Source organism: Leiobunum rupestre, chromosome 11 (assembly GCF_980474605.1).
Source record: "Leiobunum rupestre chromosome 11, qqLeiRupe1.1.hap1, whole genome shotgun sequence".
Classification (NCBI taxonomy): Eukaryota; Metazoa; Arthropoda; class Arachnida; order Opiliones; family Sclerosomatidae; genus Leiobunum; species Leiobunum rupestre.
In genome coordinates, this window is record NC_143394.1 from 29,485,826 (window position 1) to 29,502,671 (window position 16,846).

At 37.2% G+C, this 16,846-nt stretch overlaps 1 protein-coding gene across 3 annotated transcripts in view; it reads right to left on the reverse strand.

Moving 5' to 3' along the window:
* Positions 1-869: 869 nt before the first annotated feature.
* LOC149922185 (high affinity cAMP-specific and IBMX-insensitive 3',5'-cyclic phosphodiesterase 8B-like) overlaps positions 870-16,846 on the reverse strand; it is a 94,962-nt gene continuing 78,985 nt past the window's right edge. For 2 of the 3 annotated variants that reach the window (XM_090162096.1, XM_090162098.1), the window contains exons 3-18: positions 6,101-6,291; positions 5,978-6,037; positions 4,550-4,607; positions 4,315-4,482; positions 4,097-4,246; positions 3,930-4,018; positions 3,499-3,569; positions 3,358-3,429; positions 3,041-3,297; positions 2,724-2,968; positions 2,466-2,661; positions 2,278-2,408; positions 1,986-2,214; positions 1,746-1,919; positions 1,546-1,675; positions 870-1,480 (exon numbers count right to left, since the gene is read on the reverse strand). In XM_090162096.1, the coding sequence (XP_090018222.1) occupies positions 1,347-1,480; positions 1,546-1,675; positions 1,746-1,919; positions 1,986-2,214; positions 2,278-2,408; positions 2,466-2,661; positions 2,724-2,968; positions 3,041-3,297; positions 3,358-3,429; positions 3,499-3,569; positions 3,930-4,018; positions 4,097-4,246; positions 4,315-4,482; positions 4,550-4,607; positions 5,978-6,037; positions 6,101-6,291 (2,355 nt within the window). In that variant the 3' untranslated portion in view covers positions 870-1,346. The remainder of the gene's footprint in view (positions 1,481-1,545; positions 1,676-1,745; positions 1,920-1,985; positions 2,215-2,277; positions 2,409-2,465; positions 2,662-2,723; positions 2,969-3,040; positions 3,298-3,357; positions 3,430-3,498; positions 3,570-3,929; positions 4,019-4,096; positions 4,247-4,314; positions 4,483-4,549; positions 4,608-5,977; positions 6,038-6,100; positions 6,292-16,846) is intronic. The other variant, XM_090162097.1, reaches the window with a different exon arrangement.

Genomic DNA, 16,846 nt, shown 5'->3' on the forward strand with positions numbered 1-16,846 from the left:
CAATCTATAAAGTAGTATTTTTCGTAACTTAAGCTAAGGTAGAAATTTGGGGGGCCTATTACACGGGTGATGTCGAATCACGCGGGAGTGATATTGATCTGTAATATTTCTTGGTAATCAGGGATATAAATACCACTATCATTCGAGCGGCAAGAAGGAAAGTGACTTTGAGAGTATGGTTAGTAAGATACATTATGTATGAATTACTAAATATAATTCAATATCGCATATTTTCGTACAACATATTTTATACTTATGGCATATTTTACACGTGAATGAAAATACATTCGAAATACATTGTTTTGCTAACTGAAATTTTGCAACTCTCATAATTAACATTGATAAAATGGTCTATCATTCTTTACTATATAATGTGAACATATATTTTGAAAACAAACTCTATAAACTCATAAATAAATGTACAAAACAAGCGATTTAAACATTGAAACCTAAATGTCGTTCTACATTCAAGTTACGATGGAAAAAGTAAAAACTAAAATATTGCTTTAATATTGCAGATATTTATCGCCGATAACTTATTCGTTAACGGAGCTGAACCAAATACTGAATTTTTGGCACGGTAAGATTTTTATTTTTTGTCACATTTACAAAACCCACGTAGCACACTCGAAAACATTGTGACCTTGAAATCTGGGTTACGTAGGACTATCGTAACTCTGAATCTTGAGGTTTTCCAATTTTCTACGCCTCTGTAGAGTTTTACAAAGAAAAATTAATTAAAATTGCTACTTTAAGCATTTTTATCTCGTTTCCCCAAGAAAAGATTCAAAGAATAACCTCACGATTCAAAATTTAAATTCCCCTTAACATTTTTTAAAAACCGGAATATACGCAAATTTTCTTATATATATAATTAGTCAAAAATATACACTTTTTGGTTTTAAACACTTTGCACAACCTAAAATATGTCCTGTACAATCTTTGACTTTGATATGCACACACTGTTGGAGGGGAAAAAACGGTTTATCATTAAAAACAAGTACTTTTTTTTATATACTTTTATACAAAACGAAGTGTGGAAGTAAATTTTACAAAAGCAATATAATATATCTTGGTGAAGGTCATTCTCTAAAACTAGACTAGAAAACATAGATGACACGAACGAGTGCGACTCCAATAGGAGTCATAAAATAAATGTCCTCCCACCTCTATTTAAACAAATATACAGTTCATGAATTCCTACTATGGGGTATGTTTTGGATTTTATTTTGACACAGTGGGAAAATGGCTTCATATTTTACTAAATGAAATAGTTTCTATTATAATTCCCTTTACTACGGCGCGCTTTTAGTCACGCTGGCAGAAGCGTTTTCAACCGGCCCATCTCAACTTGAGTCCAAATCTTCTTGAGCCACTTGTTCCAAATGATTTGGTTTCTCTTTATCCTTCTGTTCCTTTTCCCTCCAATATAAGTAATTAGATTTGAGCTCCTCCAGAAGTTCCGGGAAATTTCCAAAAGCTAGGAGAAAATTATAGAAATTAGGTTTTCTTTAGATACTTCTAGGCTGATCGCGTATAGCTTACCATCCCACGCGTCAAACATATCATTAACGAAAAACTCCATGAAACCAATTTGAGACTTTGGGATATTGCACGTTTTGCGATCAAACGCTGGCATTACAACCGGTAAACCTAACTTTCTTTCCTCGTCGGTCTGGAAGAGACAAAATGAAGAGAGTGGTTAATTTTGTACCTTCGAAGTAACTGGAGATATCGAAGCTTACCTGGTAGCAATATTCTTCCGCTATTCTGCTGGCCCATTCCGCGCATAGCTGAATAGGGCGTGCCGGGTTTGAGACATCGGCGCATTTTATTAGCATACGTTTAACCAAAACGACAATTTCTCGCGTAACAGTTACTTCGGAGGTGATGCCTTCATCCAGTAGTTGAATATTGGACTGCAATTGAAAATCGTTAGCGCACGTTGCCTCGCGAGATAATCTTTGCCGCGGATTTTGACATACGTCGCATTCGGCAACTTCATTCTCCATTGGAGTGGTCTTCTCGAAGCTGTTAACAAATTTGGAGATGTGCTCGAAATGTTTAGTCATTTCGGTCGCTAGAACCATATCGATGACGGACTGCCGGACGTCTCGATAGGTTTCCTTGTCCAGATTCTTCAAAATGTTCGCTTTCTCATTGGCCATTGTCAATTGGAAGGCTTTGGCAGCGTGGTGGCTTTCCAGAACGGACCTTAATACGTTTTTACGTTACTATAATAAATATAACCCAAGGAGACGCAGCACCGAAACTTACAGATCGTTATAGAGAACGGCCAATTCGTTACCGGAGTTACACAGGAAGGCGCTGTTCTTCCCAGGATGATCTATATCGTGGACGACGGCCGCAACCAAACAGATTGCTTCGTCGATCGAATCGAATATGTTCTAAAAATATACATTTCGTTAGACAATAGATAGGCAATACCTCCAAAGAAAACGGACTTTAAGCCGCAACTTATCCAGGAAATAGGCCGTGGCTTGCATGACATCAGCGGCGTGAGTCGAATTGTGGTAGGGATTGTCGTGGTAATTGGCCTCTATCAGGGAGAACCAGTTCTGAAGGGTAGCTTCGTCGCAGTTGAGCGAAGTGCAGACGTCAAATCGAGAGAAGATAGCCATTCCGAGCCAGATAAGCGGTCTACGTTGGGTTAAAAACTCGTGAGAGTAACCTTCAAATATTCAGTTTAAATTTTAAATTACCTCTTAGTAGTTATCTTCTCCAATTCGAAGATATCGAATCCCCATTCCATTTCCGTCTCCAAAAGTAGCTTGATGTGGAGGGGTGCCGTTGCCAAACTAGGCAAGCTAGCCGTCGGCGTGGGGGGTAACGTTGGACCTGAGGATGGGCCCGAGTTAGCCCGGATCAAACCTAATTTAAGCCACGAAATCCACGAACCTTTGCCGCTAACCTCGTGGGACATTTTCCGTAGAGCCGACTTGTGCCCCTGTGAAAATGCGGGTAATTTTAGTTCGCTATACAGGATCGGTTTTGACGGTAAACTATAAACTTTACTCACGGACATGAGACCGCTGACCAAATCCGACGTCACTTGATCGTTGATGTGGTTCTGGTTCAGTCCTGGGAACTGCGGAGAGTAGAGTTCCGTACTCCTTAGGATGTCCAAAACCTTATCCAATTGTTGGGCTACTGGTAGCTGGCAGTTGTCCTGGATATTAACCAACAAGTTAATGACCTTCGTAATAGGCGCTTCGATAGTCAGGGCGTGAAATTTGGCGAACGATTGTCGTCGGTTCGTGGCGTTGGTCGTGTTGTCTGCGGAGTAGCGGGTAGTAATTTAGGGTATCCGCTATCGGCAAACGTTTGAGGACTTACTTTCGCTGCACAAAGATCTGACATCGCACGACGTTTTTCTCATGGCCTTTAACGCGCTATAGCTTAACATGTCTGCGATAAAATTTCAGGGTACTCCTTTAAACTAAATCCCTTGTAAAAACTGATATAATTGGGGAATACCTGGATCGGTGGAGAAAGATTTTTCCAAAAAATGCGGGACGTCTTTAACGTACACGAGATGATCCACGCAGCTGCAAAAATAACGATAGAATGAGAATAATGACGTGCGAGTTTTGGGGTTTATACCCCCGCTTAACAAGTGCCACTTCCAGCGAACTCATTGCACTGTCAATTGTAGGTTTAACCTTGAAGCTTCAATTCCCTCGCCCCAAAATCCCTCTCCTACGCTGGTCAAAGGTAGAGTGTCACGGGGGGAGTGGATTATTCTACATTCCCTAAATTCCTCGATCTTTTACGGAACCAGGATTCTTAGAAAAAATGGGTGTGGAAGTGACTAAAGTAATTACTCGAGTTTTAGGGAAGTTGTCACGAAAAAAATGACTAAAATAATTAATGGTCAAAAGGGAGGGAGACGAAAAAAATAGCAATACCCTTTATGACTCTCGATGGTGGCCATTTTATTCCAGAAATGCAAATACTCGCCGGATTTCTTGCGATTCATGATAGTCGTTTCCCATTCCTAATTTATTTCCCCCACCAGTAAAAAGAGCAATTAATTCACTTCTAAAAGATAGACCAAAAGAAATCTAAACGAAACCTTGCTTTTCCGGTACTGCCTGTTGACGGTCTCGATCTGATTCTGCTGTTCCCGTTTCTGACTATCGGTTCTTTGCAACTCTTGAGCATTTTTCCCCAATATTTCGGAAGCTGGCTGACCCAGTAGCCGTTCGGACGCTTGATTTATGAACTATCAAAATCATTAATTAATTAATATTCCCGCATTCCTAAAACAATAGATATCGATGTCGTTTTTACTTGTATGTCATGGTTGGGACTAGTGACCAAGACGCCTTCGCGGCAACAGTCGAGAGCGCTGAAGAGAGCTTGAGCGGCTCTCAATTTGTACATGTTGCTAATCTCATTATGTTCCAATTGTATCAACTCGTTCAGGCAGAATCCGAAGCTGCAACTTTCCAGAAACCACTGACAAAAAGAAACGTCGGATTGTAACTTAAACTCCGGCGTCACAGCGAAAACATAAGTAACGTACTCGGTTGAAGCCAGACTTGATAAGTGGCAAAACTGACGCCTCTTCTTTCTCAGCTAAACTAAAACAAAGCCCTACTGTTAGAAATGTTTCTAGCTTCATTTACAGACTGAACCTATTTACAGAGATCTGTCACCTTCACTTAGCGTTTTGCCCAAGCCACCGGCCTTTTAGACCAATTCGCAAATTGTTTTCAGGAAAACAAACTTTTGGAGAGAGAGTCCCTTAAAGGTTCAATTATAATATTTTATTTATTCTAGATGGCGCCTATAGATCGATTTACAATTTTTAACGGGAAAAGACGACTTTAAAGGGGTAAAATTCATCCGAGGTATTGTGGTGATGGCGTTATTTGTTAGTAGATGGCGCTCTGATAGCAGCATGACGTCATAATTTTGATTTTCAACAATTGGTTGAAAGTTTTCAGGTTTTAGTGGAGAACGGACACGGTTTTGTCGAGATTTAAAATACAAAATTATCTTCTCTGATTAGATAGTTTAAAATCGTATTATAGTGCTATCTATGGCGGAGAGTGTTAACTACTGTTAAAATTAATTGTTAATTTAAATTACAAAAATTATATATTTTTAATAAGAATTTAAAGTACTATAATTTAGTAATTAATACCTTTTTAAAAAAGTTTATTTTTCATAAGCTTTATAGTGCCGCCATCTATCTCAAACATTATTAAATAGGAAGGTACCTCGGGTGGATTTCACCCCTTTTTGCATATTTCCCTGTAGGCAATATGTTAATGCGTCTATTTGAAATGTAAAAACTACAAAGAAAAGTTTAATTTCATAATGAATTCAGCGTAAAAACTCAAATTTCAGAGTTTCAAATTGTTGGCGCCATCTGGTAACGCATTGGGTATTTAAAGGATGTTTTCCCTGGTCAAATGTGCAGGCATGGACTAATTAATTAGTCCATGGTGCAGGCGATTTCCAAATTAGGGCTTAGAAAAGGAAAGTTTATCTTTCATACATATTTCAGAAAGAATTCACTCAGGGACCTAAGAGCGTGGGAGTATAACATTAGTATCTGGTACCATCGTCGTGGCGTAACTTCGCCTGCTTTCTAATCAAAAAACGTGATCGTCTGTGCTTAAAAGTGCTACAAAATTTCTTTATAAAAATTAAATACGTGAGAATGTGGTTAGAATTTTTGCTTTCCCATTTTCTTAGGTAACTGAATTCATTCTTGATTTCAGTATAAAAAGTGTAACTAAACGCAATCTAAACCTGATTTTCGTAAGCAACGTCTGAAAAGAGTAAAAGAAACCAAAGTCAGATTTGGTAAAATATATCTATCGTTAAATCGGGTATCTAATAAAGAAAGTTTAGAATTACGCATTGGGAAAAACTAAGCAGAGCTCAGTTACTTCGAGAAGCTGACAAAAATTGCGACAACTTAAAATTCTAAGAAATGTACCCTTTCTTAACGACCGCAACTATGCACGTGTATTGGCTGCCTTTAACCGCCCTGATGGACCTGCAAAATCGAATGATCCGTTAGCGAAACGTATTAAGCGCGCCCAATTCGTATTCAACGTACTTGCAGACTTGAAGGGGATCGAGTCGATCCGACTGCCTGGTATCGATGATGACCAGAGAGGCCTTCGTGTCCTGGTAGACTTCCAGAGCCTTCTGGGCGCTATTGACGACCCAGCACTGGAAGCGCAGTTTCTCGGCGGCCAACTTCAGACATCCCGTCTGAGCGTCTTCTTTGGCGAACACCAATAAAGCCTGCGGATACCAATAGATTACAGTTGCCTAAAGGTACCTTATATCAGTATCTCTCTATGGCGTTAAAATTAAATATGAACCATCGCTAGCTCGATGCGACGTGTATCGATCTTTAAGGCAAAGGTAGGTGTTAGTAGAGAAGTTGACTGGAGGAGAAAAGAGGGTGGGAAGTCTGTAAGCTCAACATTACCCAGAATCCGTTGCTTCGCGGTAGGGGCGCCTTAGTGTCGCCCTCAATCGGGTTTTTATTGAAATAAAATTGGAAATATTCGCCATGCTTTAGTTTTGAAGCTTGGAGTAGTTTCGAATGATTTTTTTTATTTCCGATAGTTCATTTTATAATGGCCTGTTTTAGTTTAAAGTTTGGATATCAACATGTTCACACATAAAGCAAATTTTCAAAAATTATTCAAAAAAATGAAGGTAAATTTTGTTCTATTATCTAATATTATAACTATAAACCAAGGCCTAACAAGTGGTTTTTCTCTTTTACAAATTAAAATTATTAATAGCTAACACGGTTGAGAAAAAGTCGACTGCAACAAAAAGGAAATCATCAAACACAATCAATTGCAATTTTTATAACAGCGGTACTTTTTCATTATGAACAATTCTAACTATGTTAAATTTTTAAATAATTAAAAAAATTATGCTTTAACTATTGGTAAAAATGTAGAAATCTGGCACATATCCCCAATATTTTCAGAGAACTTGTAAAAATGGGGTAAATAAAAAAATTGTTTTTTTTTTATAAAGGGCCCTTTTGATATCCTGCGGGGGAGCCCAAAATTTGTCGTTACGCCACTGGATGGGAAAAGAGACTCAATACTACAGATATGGAAATTTCCAATCCAGTCAACTTCTCTACTCGAAGTTAGTAGGAAAGAGTAGGATACTTCTCGTAAGATATATATTATATACTTATGTTTATATTTAAATACTATGCCTATTTCTTAAGTTCCGCGCCACCAACATAACGCAAATATAATATATGTCCCTTTGAAGTAACTTTATTTTCGCCGTGAAGTGGTAAAGAAATGAAAAGTTAACGGTACCGTATAATTTTGCTAATGATGATCTCGGGCTGGTCGCGGTCTTTGAGGCTCGAGGAGCCAGCGTTAACTACCCGCCCTTAATAAGGGTGGAGCCTTCCTCGGAACCCTAGCTAGTAATTATTTCACGGCGATTTTCTCTAAAGTCACGAAATTTTCTTTCAAAACGGAGACGCGTTTTTGGATGAACGAGCAAAGGGTGCCATCTTCTATCTCAATATGAAGAGCGCTCTCGCCCGTAGATGAAAGGAAACGGTATACGTATGTTGAGATGGAGATCTCCGGATGAAAGGCCCTCTAGGATGGTTCCGCGAAGACCTTTGTCTCTCTTTCATAAAAGGAGTATTGTCTTCTCCGCGGGTCAGAGAATGCTTTGGCTCGCGATAAGGGCTTTGAATTGGGACGGAGATTGCCCTCCGAGTCAAACTAACTCCGATATTGTCTTTCCGAAAAGTCCTAGATGAACTAATAAAAGGGAACGTTTACCCATTTCGTTTTTCATTCTTTTGAAGATGAAGTAAATCGCCTATTTTCTAAGAATTTGCCCTATTTAAAACGCCATTCCATCTCTCTCCTACGCCTAGTTGATTTAATACACGCTTTCAATTCATATCCTATATTGCTCCCTTCACATTTCGAGTTTTAAATACCGGAAGTCATTCTACATTTTTCAATGACTTTATACGCTTTGCAGTTTATTTCTATTCGCGACCGAAACGAGTGTAGGTGGCGTAACTGCGCTATCTTCTCCGAGGTTGCGCCTCTGATTAAAAAGTCATAAGAACGTTTTCTCTTAAATAAACATCAAAATATAAGCAAACGATGCAAAAATATTTTAATCATATGCAAGTTTCATTATTTTGAAAGTCAAATTTACGAATAAAGATGAGGAAAAACTAATAGCGTCGGCTTTAGGTTTCGATTGGGGGGGGGGGGGGGGCTATAATCTGCTGTAAATTTTAAATGGCACCCATAAGTCAATATTAAGGGGCCCCCGAAGAGTCTCCTTAAGCTGATATGTGGGGCCTTAAGAATAAGAAAGGCCATTTGCTTTCTGCAAGATGTGTAAAAGTCGAAATTCTTGCTCAAGCTCATAATCAAAAATTAATTTGTTAATAGGAAAATCAAACGTTTTCGGTCCAATTTAAGTCTTTGCTCAAAATTACCGTAAGTCTATAATTATTTTAAACAACTATGTCAGTTAGTCGATAACTGGTGTGAAGAGTAACCTTACATTAACGTCATAACCATAACGATAAGAGCCTCTAGCGAGAAAAATTAGAAATAATCAACCGTCGATCCTATGACAACCAGGCAATGAGCGCGTATTAGGCTTATTGACTGAGTTTGAAGTCCACCAAAAATTTTATACGTCAATCTAGTGATGGCTGTCGATAAAAATTTAAGAAACGTACTGACACATTTATGTGAAACCTAATTATAAATTTATAATATTGCTACATTCCAATGTAGAATGCACATCTGACAACGCCTGCCAAATTTTACGCCAAACATAAACAAATAAAATTTCCCCCTACAAACAAACGTTAATTGTTATGGAGTGGAAAACCCTTAGTTTTCAAATTAGGGAAAGTCGATTGTCATTTTGTTGGAATATGTGAAAGAGTAAATGGCTTATGCCCGTGGTCAGCTTATTTGGCTATCTCGCGGTCGACGCGCAGGGAATCGGTATAGTTTGCGACGCTCCGGGCTTGATCGTATCCAGCGTTATCTCAATTTGCATGTAAAAGACGTTTTGAAGCTCGCACCTTCTTCGCCGTGATGCAATTGGCCTCACATCGGCAGATTCGATTTCCAATAAAATAATATTTTTGAACGCCTTCTCGGCCCATTCTGTTTCGTCGACACAGTATCTCGGGCGGCGGGGGCGGGGGGAGTAAATATTCTTGGAATTTTGCTGATTATATTTTATCTCCGTTTGAGCTAGGAGGATGTTCGAGTTCAGACCAATTTCAATCAATTGGACTCGCATATGGAAACTATCCTCGTAGAAGCTCCGATAATGTTTTAAAATTCGAGTAATGCGACATCTGTAGTCAATTTCTATAAGCTTTGAAGGTTTCCTACCTTAATATTTAGATAAATTATTAAATATTTCACGAATAAGCGTAAGAGTTTCGAAGGTTCTTGTTAAATTAATATTTAGTTAAAGTATGAAATATTTAACGGATTATTACGAGAGTAATACTTAAAAGGCACCTTAAAAGTTTATATTAACGAACAAATGATGGAGCCACCTAAACTTATCCTCGGTCGAAAGGCGATCAATTGTTTTCAGAGTGTCGTTACGAGTCCCGTTGGATGTAAGTGGTCTGAGGTTTGAGTGAGATGAAAGATGTTTTCTTTGCAAGCCTCACCAACCCCCAACCGTTTTTTTACACAACTCATCAAAGTATGGCCCGCGGGGATCTTACGCTTGTCTTTCAATTTAATAAGCTGTACCCTTAATGCATTCATTTTCGTTCTTGCGTTTATTTTCCGCGATCGAAAGAAAAAGAGTATGGATAAAACGGTTCTTAAAGGAAGTATAAAAAGTTTAGAAATTAGGGCTTGTATTAAATTAATTTAAAATCCCTCATTACACACTACGGTACAGTGACTAGAATCTTCGTTGTAGGAGTATAAATCGAAAAAAAAAGATTTAGAACTAACAGCGCTCCTAGTGGCAAGGATATGAAATCCATTGATCCACTATCGGACGTTCTACTTTTATCATCCCTTGGATATGTATCTAGTGGAAATCTCCGGCTTTAGGCAGTACTTTCAATTAGTTCCACCTATTGATTGAGCTAGATACATTAATAGATGGAGTTACGTTACTTTCATCATCTATAGGAAAGGTTTATAGGGGACTGGTACTTTCAGCCCTTCGCTTTCATTAGTTCTACCAAGAATGTATTTATTTAAACTTACAAGGGGGATTGGTAGACCTTCATGTAACTTGAAAAATCCTAAAGGGAATTTATTCAATGGGCAACGGTTTTTGACAACATAAAATGGAAATTTTCCCATTGAAAAAAAAATTGAAAAAAATTGAAAATATTTTAAAATACCAAAATTATAAAACAATTGTTAAAAAGTGTCGAAAAAAATCAAAATTGATCCCATTTTGGTCAATTTTCGACCAAATGGGTGAAAATGAACCGATATGGCTTAAATAGGAAAAATTTCCAATTTATGTTGTCAAAAACATTTTTCGTTGCCATGGCAAAACCGTTGCCCATTGAATAAATTCCCTTTAGGATTTTTCCAGTTACATGAAGGTCTACCAATCCCTCGAGTTTGAACGAAATACGTGTGTAACACCTCGGGTCGTCTCCTTTGTTAGTGAGAATGAAGACTTCAGTTTTAGGGAACCAATGCAATACTGGGCTGATTTGATTTTGTTTGGGGAGAAGGATCTTACTTTTCGAGGATGAGGTTGATGGGGAGCAACGCTAAAATTCGTCTCAACATATTCATTTCTACTGTCGGGAGAAAAACTACGTACTTGGCATAAATAAATACGTTCTTAGTTGTATATACAAGTACACCCGCGCCTGTTATTTTAATCCTGGCAATTAAAGTAAACCGGGTTTTATTTAAAAGTGATAAATAAACCAGGGGCGTAGGAACCTTCTAGAAGTTGGAGGGGGCAAAGAGAAACGAAAAAGGGTCTGGAGAATGGTTTTGAATTTTTAATGGTGTGTAGCTTCTCCGAATGCATGTGTACTTTTTACTACTACGTAAATTGGCGAGAAAAGACTGAAATTTCAACACAGTTGAAGTTCTATAAGCTTTATACGCTTTTAAAATGAGAATTTGAGCCTTTTGAAGAATTACGACATAGAAACCACATTCAATAATTTAACATTTATATAGTTCCACAAAACCTTAACTGGAATAGAGAACTGAATGTAAATTTTGCTCGTAGCCCCAACAATTATTTATTACAGAAATCTATAATAATTGGAATGTCGCGCTTTCAATCTGGGCTCTGTCGATACTGAAATTTTCACTTTATCATTTTCGAAAGTTGTTTAAACTTTTTTTTATAATAAAACCATTATCATAGCTATAAATCTGTATATTAGTGTATCAATTTTCAGTTTTCTCTCTACATTTGAACCGGCGCCATTCCATTATTTGTACTTGAATTCAAAATATTTCTAAGTTTGTGACCTAATAAAAATATCATTTTAGAAAACATTATCGACTCAATTATGAAGTTCTCAAAATGAAGATGGTTCTGTGTGTCGCTACCTGGTAAAGACGGCGAACAGTCTTCTTAAACAGTGTTTTCATTGGTAATTAACGCCACAAGGTGAATGATTCCGGAACCTTTTACGCTAAATTAAACTATTCGCTCGTTCTGGTGGAGATAATTACTCTACACCGTGAACTATTCGTCAAGGTATTGGTATTGGGACTACAGTTTTTACTCCGCTTGATAAGGAGGTATAAAGAGAGTAAACTGATAAAATCGTTTGTTTATTCGGGAAAATGTTTTTACCCCGACTCGAACTATTGCCCACCCACGGCCAACTTTGATCTCTCGCGCTACAGCGGCCAACCCATTCGTCGAAATTCCGCGAGCAAAAAATTTCCCTCTATAAACTGTACTATAACGTGTAGGAGTTCAGCGCCACACTCGTTTTTATATTGGCTTTAATGCAAAAACTATTCTAAAAATATTCCGCTAGGGGCGCTCAAACCATACACATATCTTTTGCTCATAGGTTAACATAGAAGCTTCAACCAAGGATTCTATATTCTAACATATAGGATCCTTGCTTCAACGAATGTGTTGGCCGCTGTAGCGCGAACAGCGCGTGATCAAAGTTGGCCGTGGCCCACCGCACAATCAGAGTAAAATGACGTCGTAGGGTTACTCTTCTTACTGTTCTCCGAAATCCCAGAACAAGCGAAAAGTATCCACCTATAATGCACTGACTATTGGACTCTGACGTGTGGCGGTCTCTATAAATAGATTCGTATACAATTAATTTATATTACACCAACAAAGATAGATAAAGTAATTAGCTTGTCATCGGTAGTTGAAGCACAGTGTTTCTTCTATGTATACAAAGTTAAAAGCCCCTTTAAGGTCAATCTAAAACGATCATCTGGATGGCGTAGTGACTACATTGTTCCTACCTTAAAGGGCAACGCAAGTGACCAGGCAGGGGGGGTAAATTATCTTATAGATAAAAAGAATGACTGCGCATGCGCTATCTGCCATAGTCTTTCCATCTGTTTTATAAATGCGCCTCTCGCGGTTTTTAAGCAAAATCCACTCATTCTTTAGTCGCGAAAATGGTCGAGGAAAGTGAAGTTTCCGAGCTTACCGACAAATCGGATCGTTTATACAAAAAACATGTAATAAAACAAAGATAAATATTCTGTCGGGGTATAATGATTGGGAAATGGTTAAGGGAGACGGGGGGCCTTGGATTAAGAATTTTCTTAATCCAGGTGAAGCTAGCGACAGAGATTTACCGCGTCCAAGGCCTAATGTTTCAACCTCCATAATTAAAAATATTCAATTGGCAAATAATTTTATTCCAAAACCTTGTTAAATCGAAAATATCAAATTCTCGGCAACTCACTCAGTTCTTTTCTCCATAATAAATAAATTAAGCTAGGCCTAAAATCCTGGGTTCGTTGGTGGTGAGCTAAGAAAATCGAAAAATTCGTGAATAGGTTGTTTTCTTTCGCCTGTTCGAGGACAAAAAGTGTACACTTTTTACCCTAAAACGTTTTATTCGCCTATTCTCGGGGTCAGATTTACCGGTGTTGGTCCATTTGATCGAAAAATATGTGATCGACAGTCGATTATTATGCGTTGCAATTGATCGAAATTCCATTTGATCGAATCCCATTTGTCATTTGTTTCATAAGATCGAACCTTCAAATGATCGAATACTATTTGATCGAATTCAAAAGTATTTATAGTACCAGTTGGTATGTTTTTATTTTACCGAATGTCAATATGAAGTGCAGAAGGAATAATGATGGAATAATTCATTGCTTTAACTGTATTAAGCGAGGGGCTAGTCACTCGCGAAATCTGGTGTACACATTTTACGAAGTCATTAAAAAAATCTTAATTTTACAAGCAAAGTCTTTAAAAAAATTACGAAGTCTTTTGAAGACTCTAAATGTTTTAGCGAAGTCTAAAAAAATTATCTATCCCCCGAAATCTGGCGAAGTCCAGCGAAGTCATTGCAAAATCAAGCGAAGTCATTGCAAAATCAAGCGAAGTCATTGCAAAATCAAGCGAAGTCATTGCAAAATCAAGCGAAGTCATTGCAAAATCAAGCGAAGTCATTGCAAAGTCTTATAGAATCTTGGGAAAATCTCAGCGAAGTCTCTGAAAGTCCTCAAAATTTTAAACTAATAATTTTTAATCTCGCATATTCTTATATCGAAATCTCAGAAATATTCATCTTCGAACGTTTTTTTAAATCCTTATCTCTCTGTCCTGCTGCTGTCCGTACGGACCGATTTGAGAACGAGCTTAGTTGCTGAGTCGTAGTATCGAGCGTGTAGTGGGACTATATACAAATTCCTCGCCTAGTTACGTATAAATAGTTAGTACGAAGTAATTTTATTCGTTTTTTTAATACTGGAATTAATCTCATATCGAGTTAAACATGGAAGTAAAGGTGGATAAAGCCTCTGATAAAAAACTCGAGGAAACACCATCGAAGGAAATCTCGAACCAAAGTAAAAGCAATGTTAGTACACCTATTATTATATATTTTTATTTTAAGGGTAATTATATTAGACGTAATAAAAATAGCGACGGCACTTATACATATAAATACGGATAAAACAAAATAAGTGGTCCACATAATGTATAATATGAAAGAGGAATTGACCGCATTACCAACAGAAATTTAATAGAAAAAAATACTCTAATCAAAAGAGATTTCAAAAGAAAAATGTTTACAGTTTTACCATATATTAATAATATTTCGAACGATATTGGTAATGCATTCAGTAGTTGTGACGTCACCCCGATATATAAACCAATTAATAATTATAAATATCGGTAGTCCTGGGGCCTATGGCCCTTAAAAAATCAAGGGGCCCTTAAAATAAATCATTCGAACGGGGTTGCGGCCGACCGGGGCCTTCAAAATAAAAATATTTATTAACATTTCACGGAAATTTCTTTAAAATATTTTTTTTCGCCGTTTCTGAAACGCTGTTTTCGAGAGCGAGCGTTTTAAAGTCAATAAATGTTTACGTAAGTAACGTAACCAATTTTTATTCTTCTATTTTCCCTCCCAATTTTTTACCTTTCACGCTATTCACCCCCGCCCCGGCCAGTGGCCCTCAATTACAATAAATTTAAGGGGGTCGGGAGCCCGAAGTGCCTCCGTTAAAAATCACTATTTCCAAGTCTGGTGCAAAGAATTGTTTAACGGTCAAACCTCTTATATAAACACTGTGCATAGTTTAAATTTATGGTTACACTGTAATAAGAGGATTGGTTTTCGTTTGCTTCAGTGACGTATTCGAGGGGGGAGTGGGCACTTAGCTAGGTATCTGTCTGTCTGTAATATTAATGAGTTACTTAAAAATATTAATTTATCAAATAAACTTAAAATTAACCCAATATAAGTACTAATATCAATATAATTAAAATAACAATAATTATTTATTGTAAAGTTATGGACTTTCAACTTTTGCGTCGACTTTTGCTGACTCCGAGGATTCGAGTTTTTGGAAAGTGATAAAAGCCGATTTAGGAGTTACCGTTCCTTTGCATTTAAAAAACATTTTAAAGATGGTTTGTCTGGATAACCCATTATCACTTCGCTCATTAAATTCAGATGACATATTGGCACTTGAAAAATTCGTCAAAGAAGAAATGAAAGATGCTTTAGGACCAAATGACAGAAAAGAAGAATTTTATGGAATATACTGTAACAACCCGGAAAAGTTTAAACTACAAATTGGCGAGAAAAAGCTTTTGGAAGGATTAAGAGACTACGTGAAGGATAAGTCGGTTGGTTATTTTGCTAAATTTGCTGAGCTCAAAAATTCTGCACCTGGAAAAGGTACCAAGAAATCGTCTATACATAGTTCCAAAAGCGTGACTAAAGTTATTGAAGAAAGTAGTAACGTAAGTGAGTCAAAAGGTCAAGTTGATTTTGAAGAAAAAAAACTACGCACAGTTCTATTAAGCGCTATTAAGACCAGTTGGGGATCGGATCATGAAATATACGGGAAATTTTCCAATTTTACAATATGACTAGCATATTTCAACAACGGACGACCCATCGACTGTGCAAATGTCACTTGCTCTATTTGTGATAAAAACATAAAACTAACTACAACGAATAACAAGAATGGTACTAGACGGTGGATCACCTCAAACTATACCAGGCACATAAAAGACTCGCACATAACAACAACTCACTCACTGAATGGAAACGATAAATCAGTTCACAAAAGGCGGATAAACACGCTAATTTCCCATTTTCCAAAAAATGATGGCACACCAAGTAGTTTTTCTATTACAACCAAGGAGAAAACTTGTTTCGAAATTCAAGACGATGGTGACAGTGAAACACCTGAAGAGCCGAAAACTAAAGAATCAAGACTCGAAAATTCGGGGGAAGTACAGAATGGCATGTTGTAAGGACCCCACATGCCATTCACACGAAAAATTTACCATCAAACGTGGTCCTACCTAGTAAATGGAAAGAGAGTAAATACAGTAGACGTGAACGTAAGAAACGTGCATTTGAAAGAGACATTTCTAACCAAACTTTAATAACTCGGTTTTTTCCGGTTTTAAACAAAGTTCAACTACTGATAAAAAGTAATAAAGAACTTCACCAACGGATTTCGCTTTTCTTGAATAGAAATTCAAGAATTTACGAATCTTCTTTGGAAAAGGAGAAACATTTGGACTCGTTTCTATCAGGTCTAATGAAATCTGCGTTCCTTTCAATTAGATATATTTAAAAAAATTCTTAATATTTTCACTCTAAAAGAGTTACTCTATTTCGAGTGCTCTGTTGAATGTGTTGATCATCATTTAAAACATTTATTTAGCGTCCACCTCAAGTTTAAAAATAACATTTCAAACGAAATCTAGCGAAGTCTATCTTTTAAACGAAGTCTCGCGAAGTCTTAAATTTTTGAAATGAAATCTCGCGAAGTCTTAAATTTTTGAAATGAAATCTCGCGACGTCTTACATTTTTGAAATGAAATCTCGCGAAGTCTTCAACTTCATTAACGAAATCTCGCGAAGTCTTCAACTTCATTAACGAAATCTCGCGAAATCTTAATTTTTTTTAAAGAAATCTCGCGAAGTCTTTTACTAATAACGAAATCTTACGAAATCCCGGAAAGTCTCGCAAAGTCATTTATAAAAAAAAATCTTGCGAAGTCTTAAATTTTTAAAACAAAGTCATTTGAAGTCCGAAATCTGGTGTACACATTTTCGCAGTGTAGTTAGCCCCTCGGTATTAAGCCACAA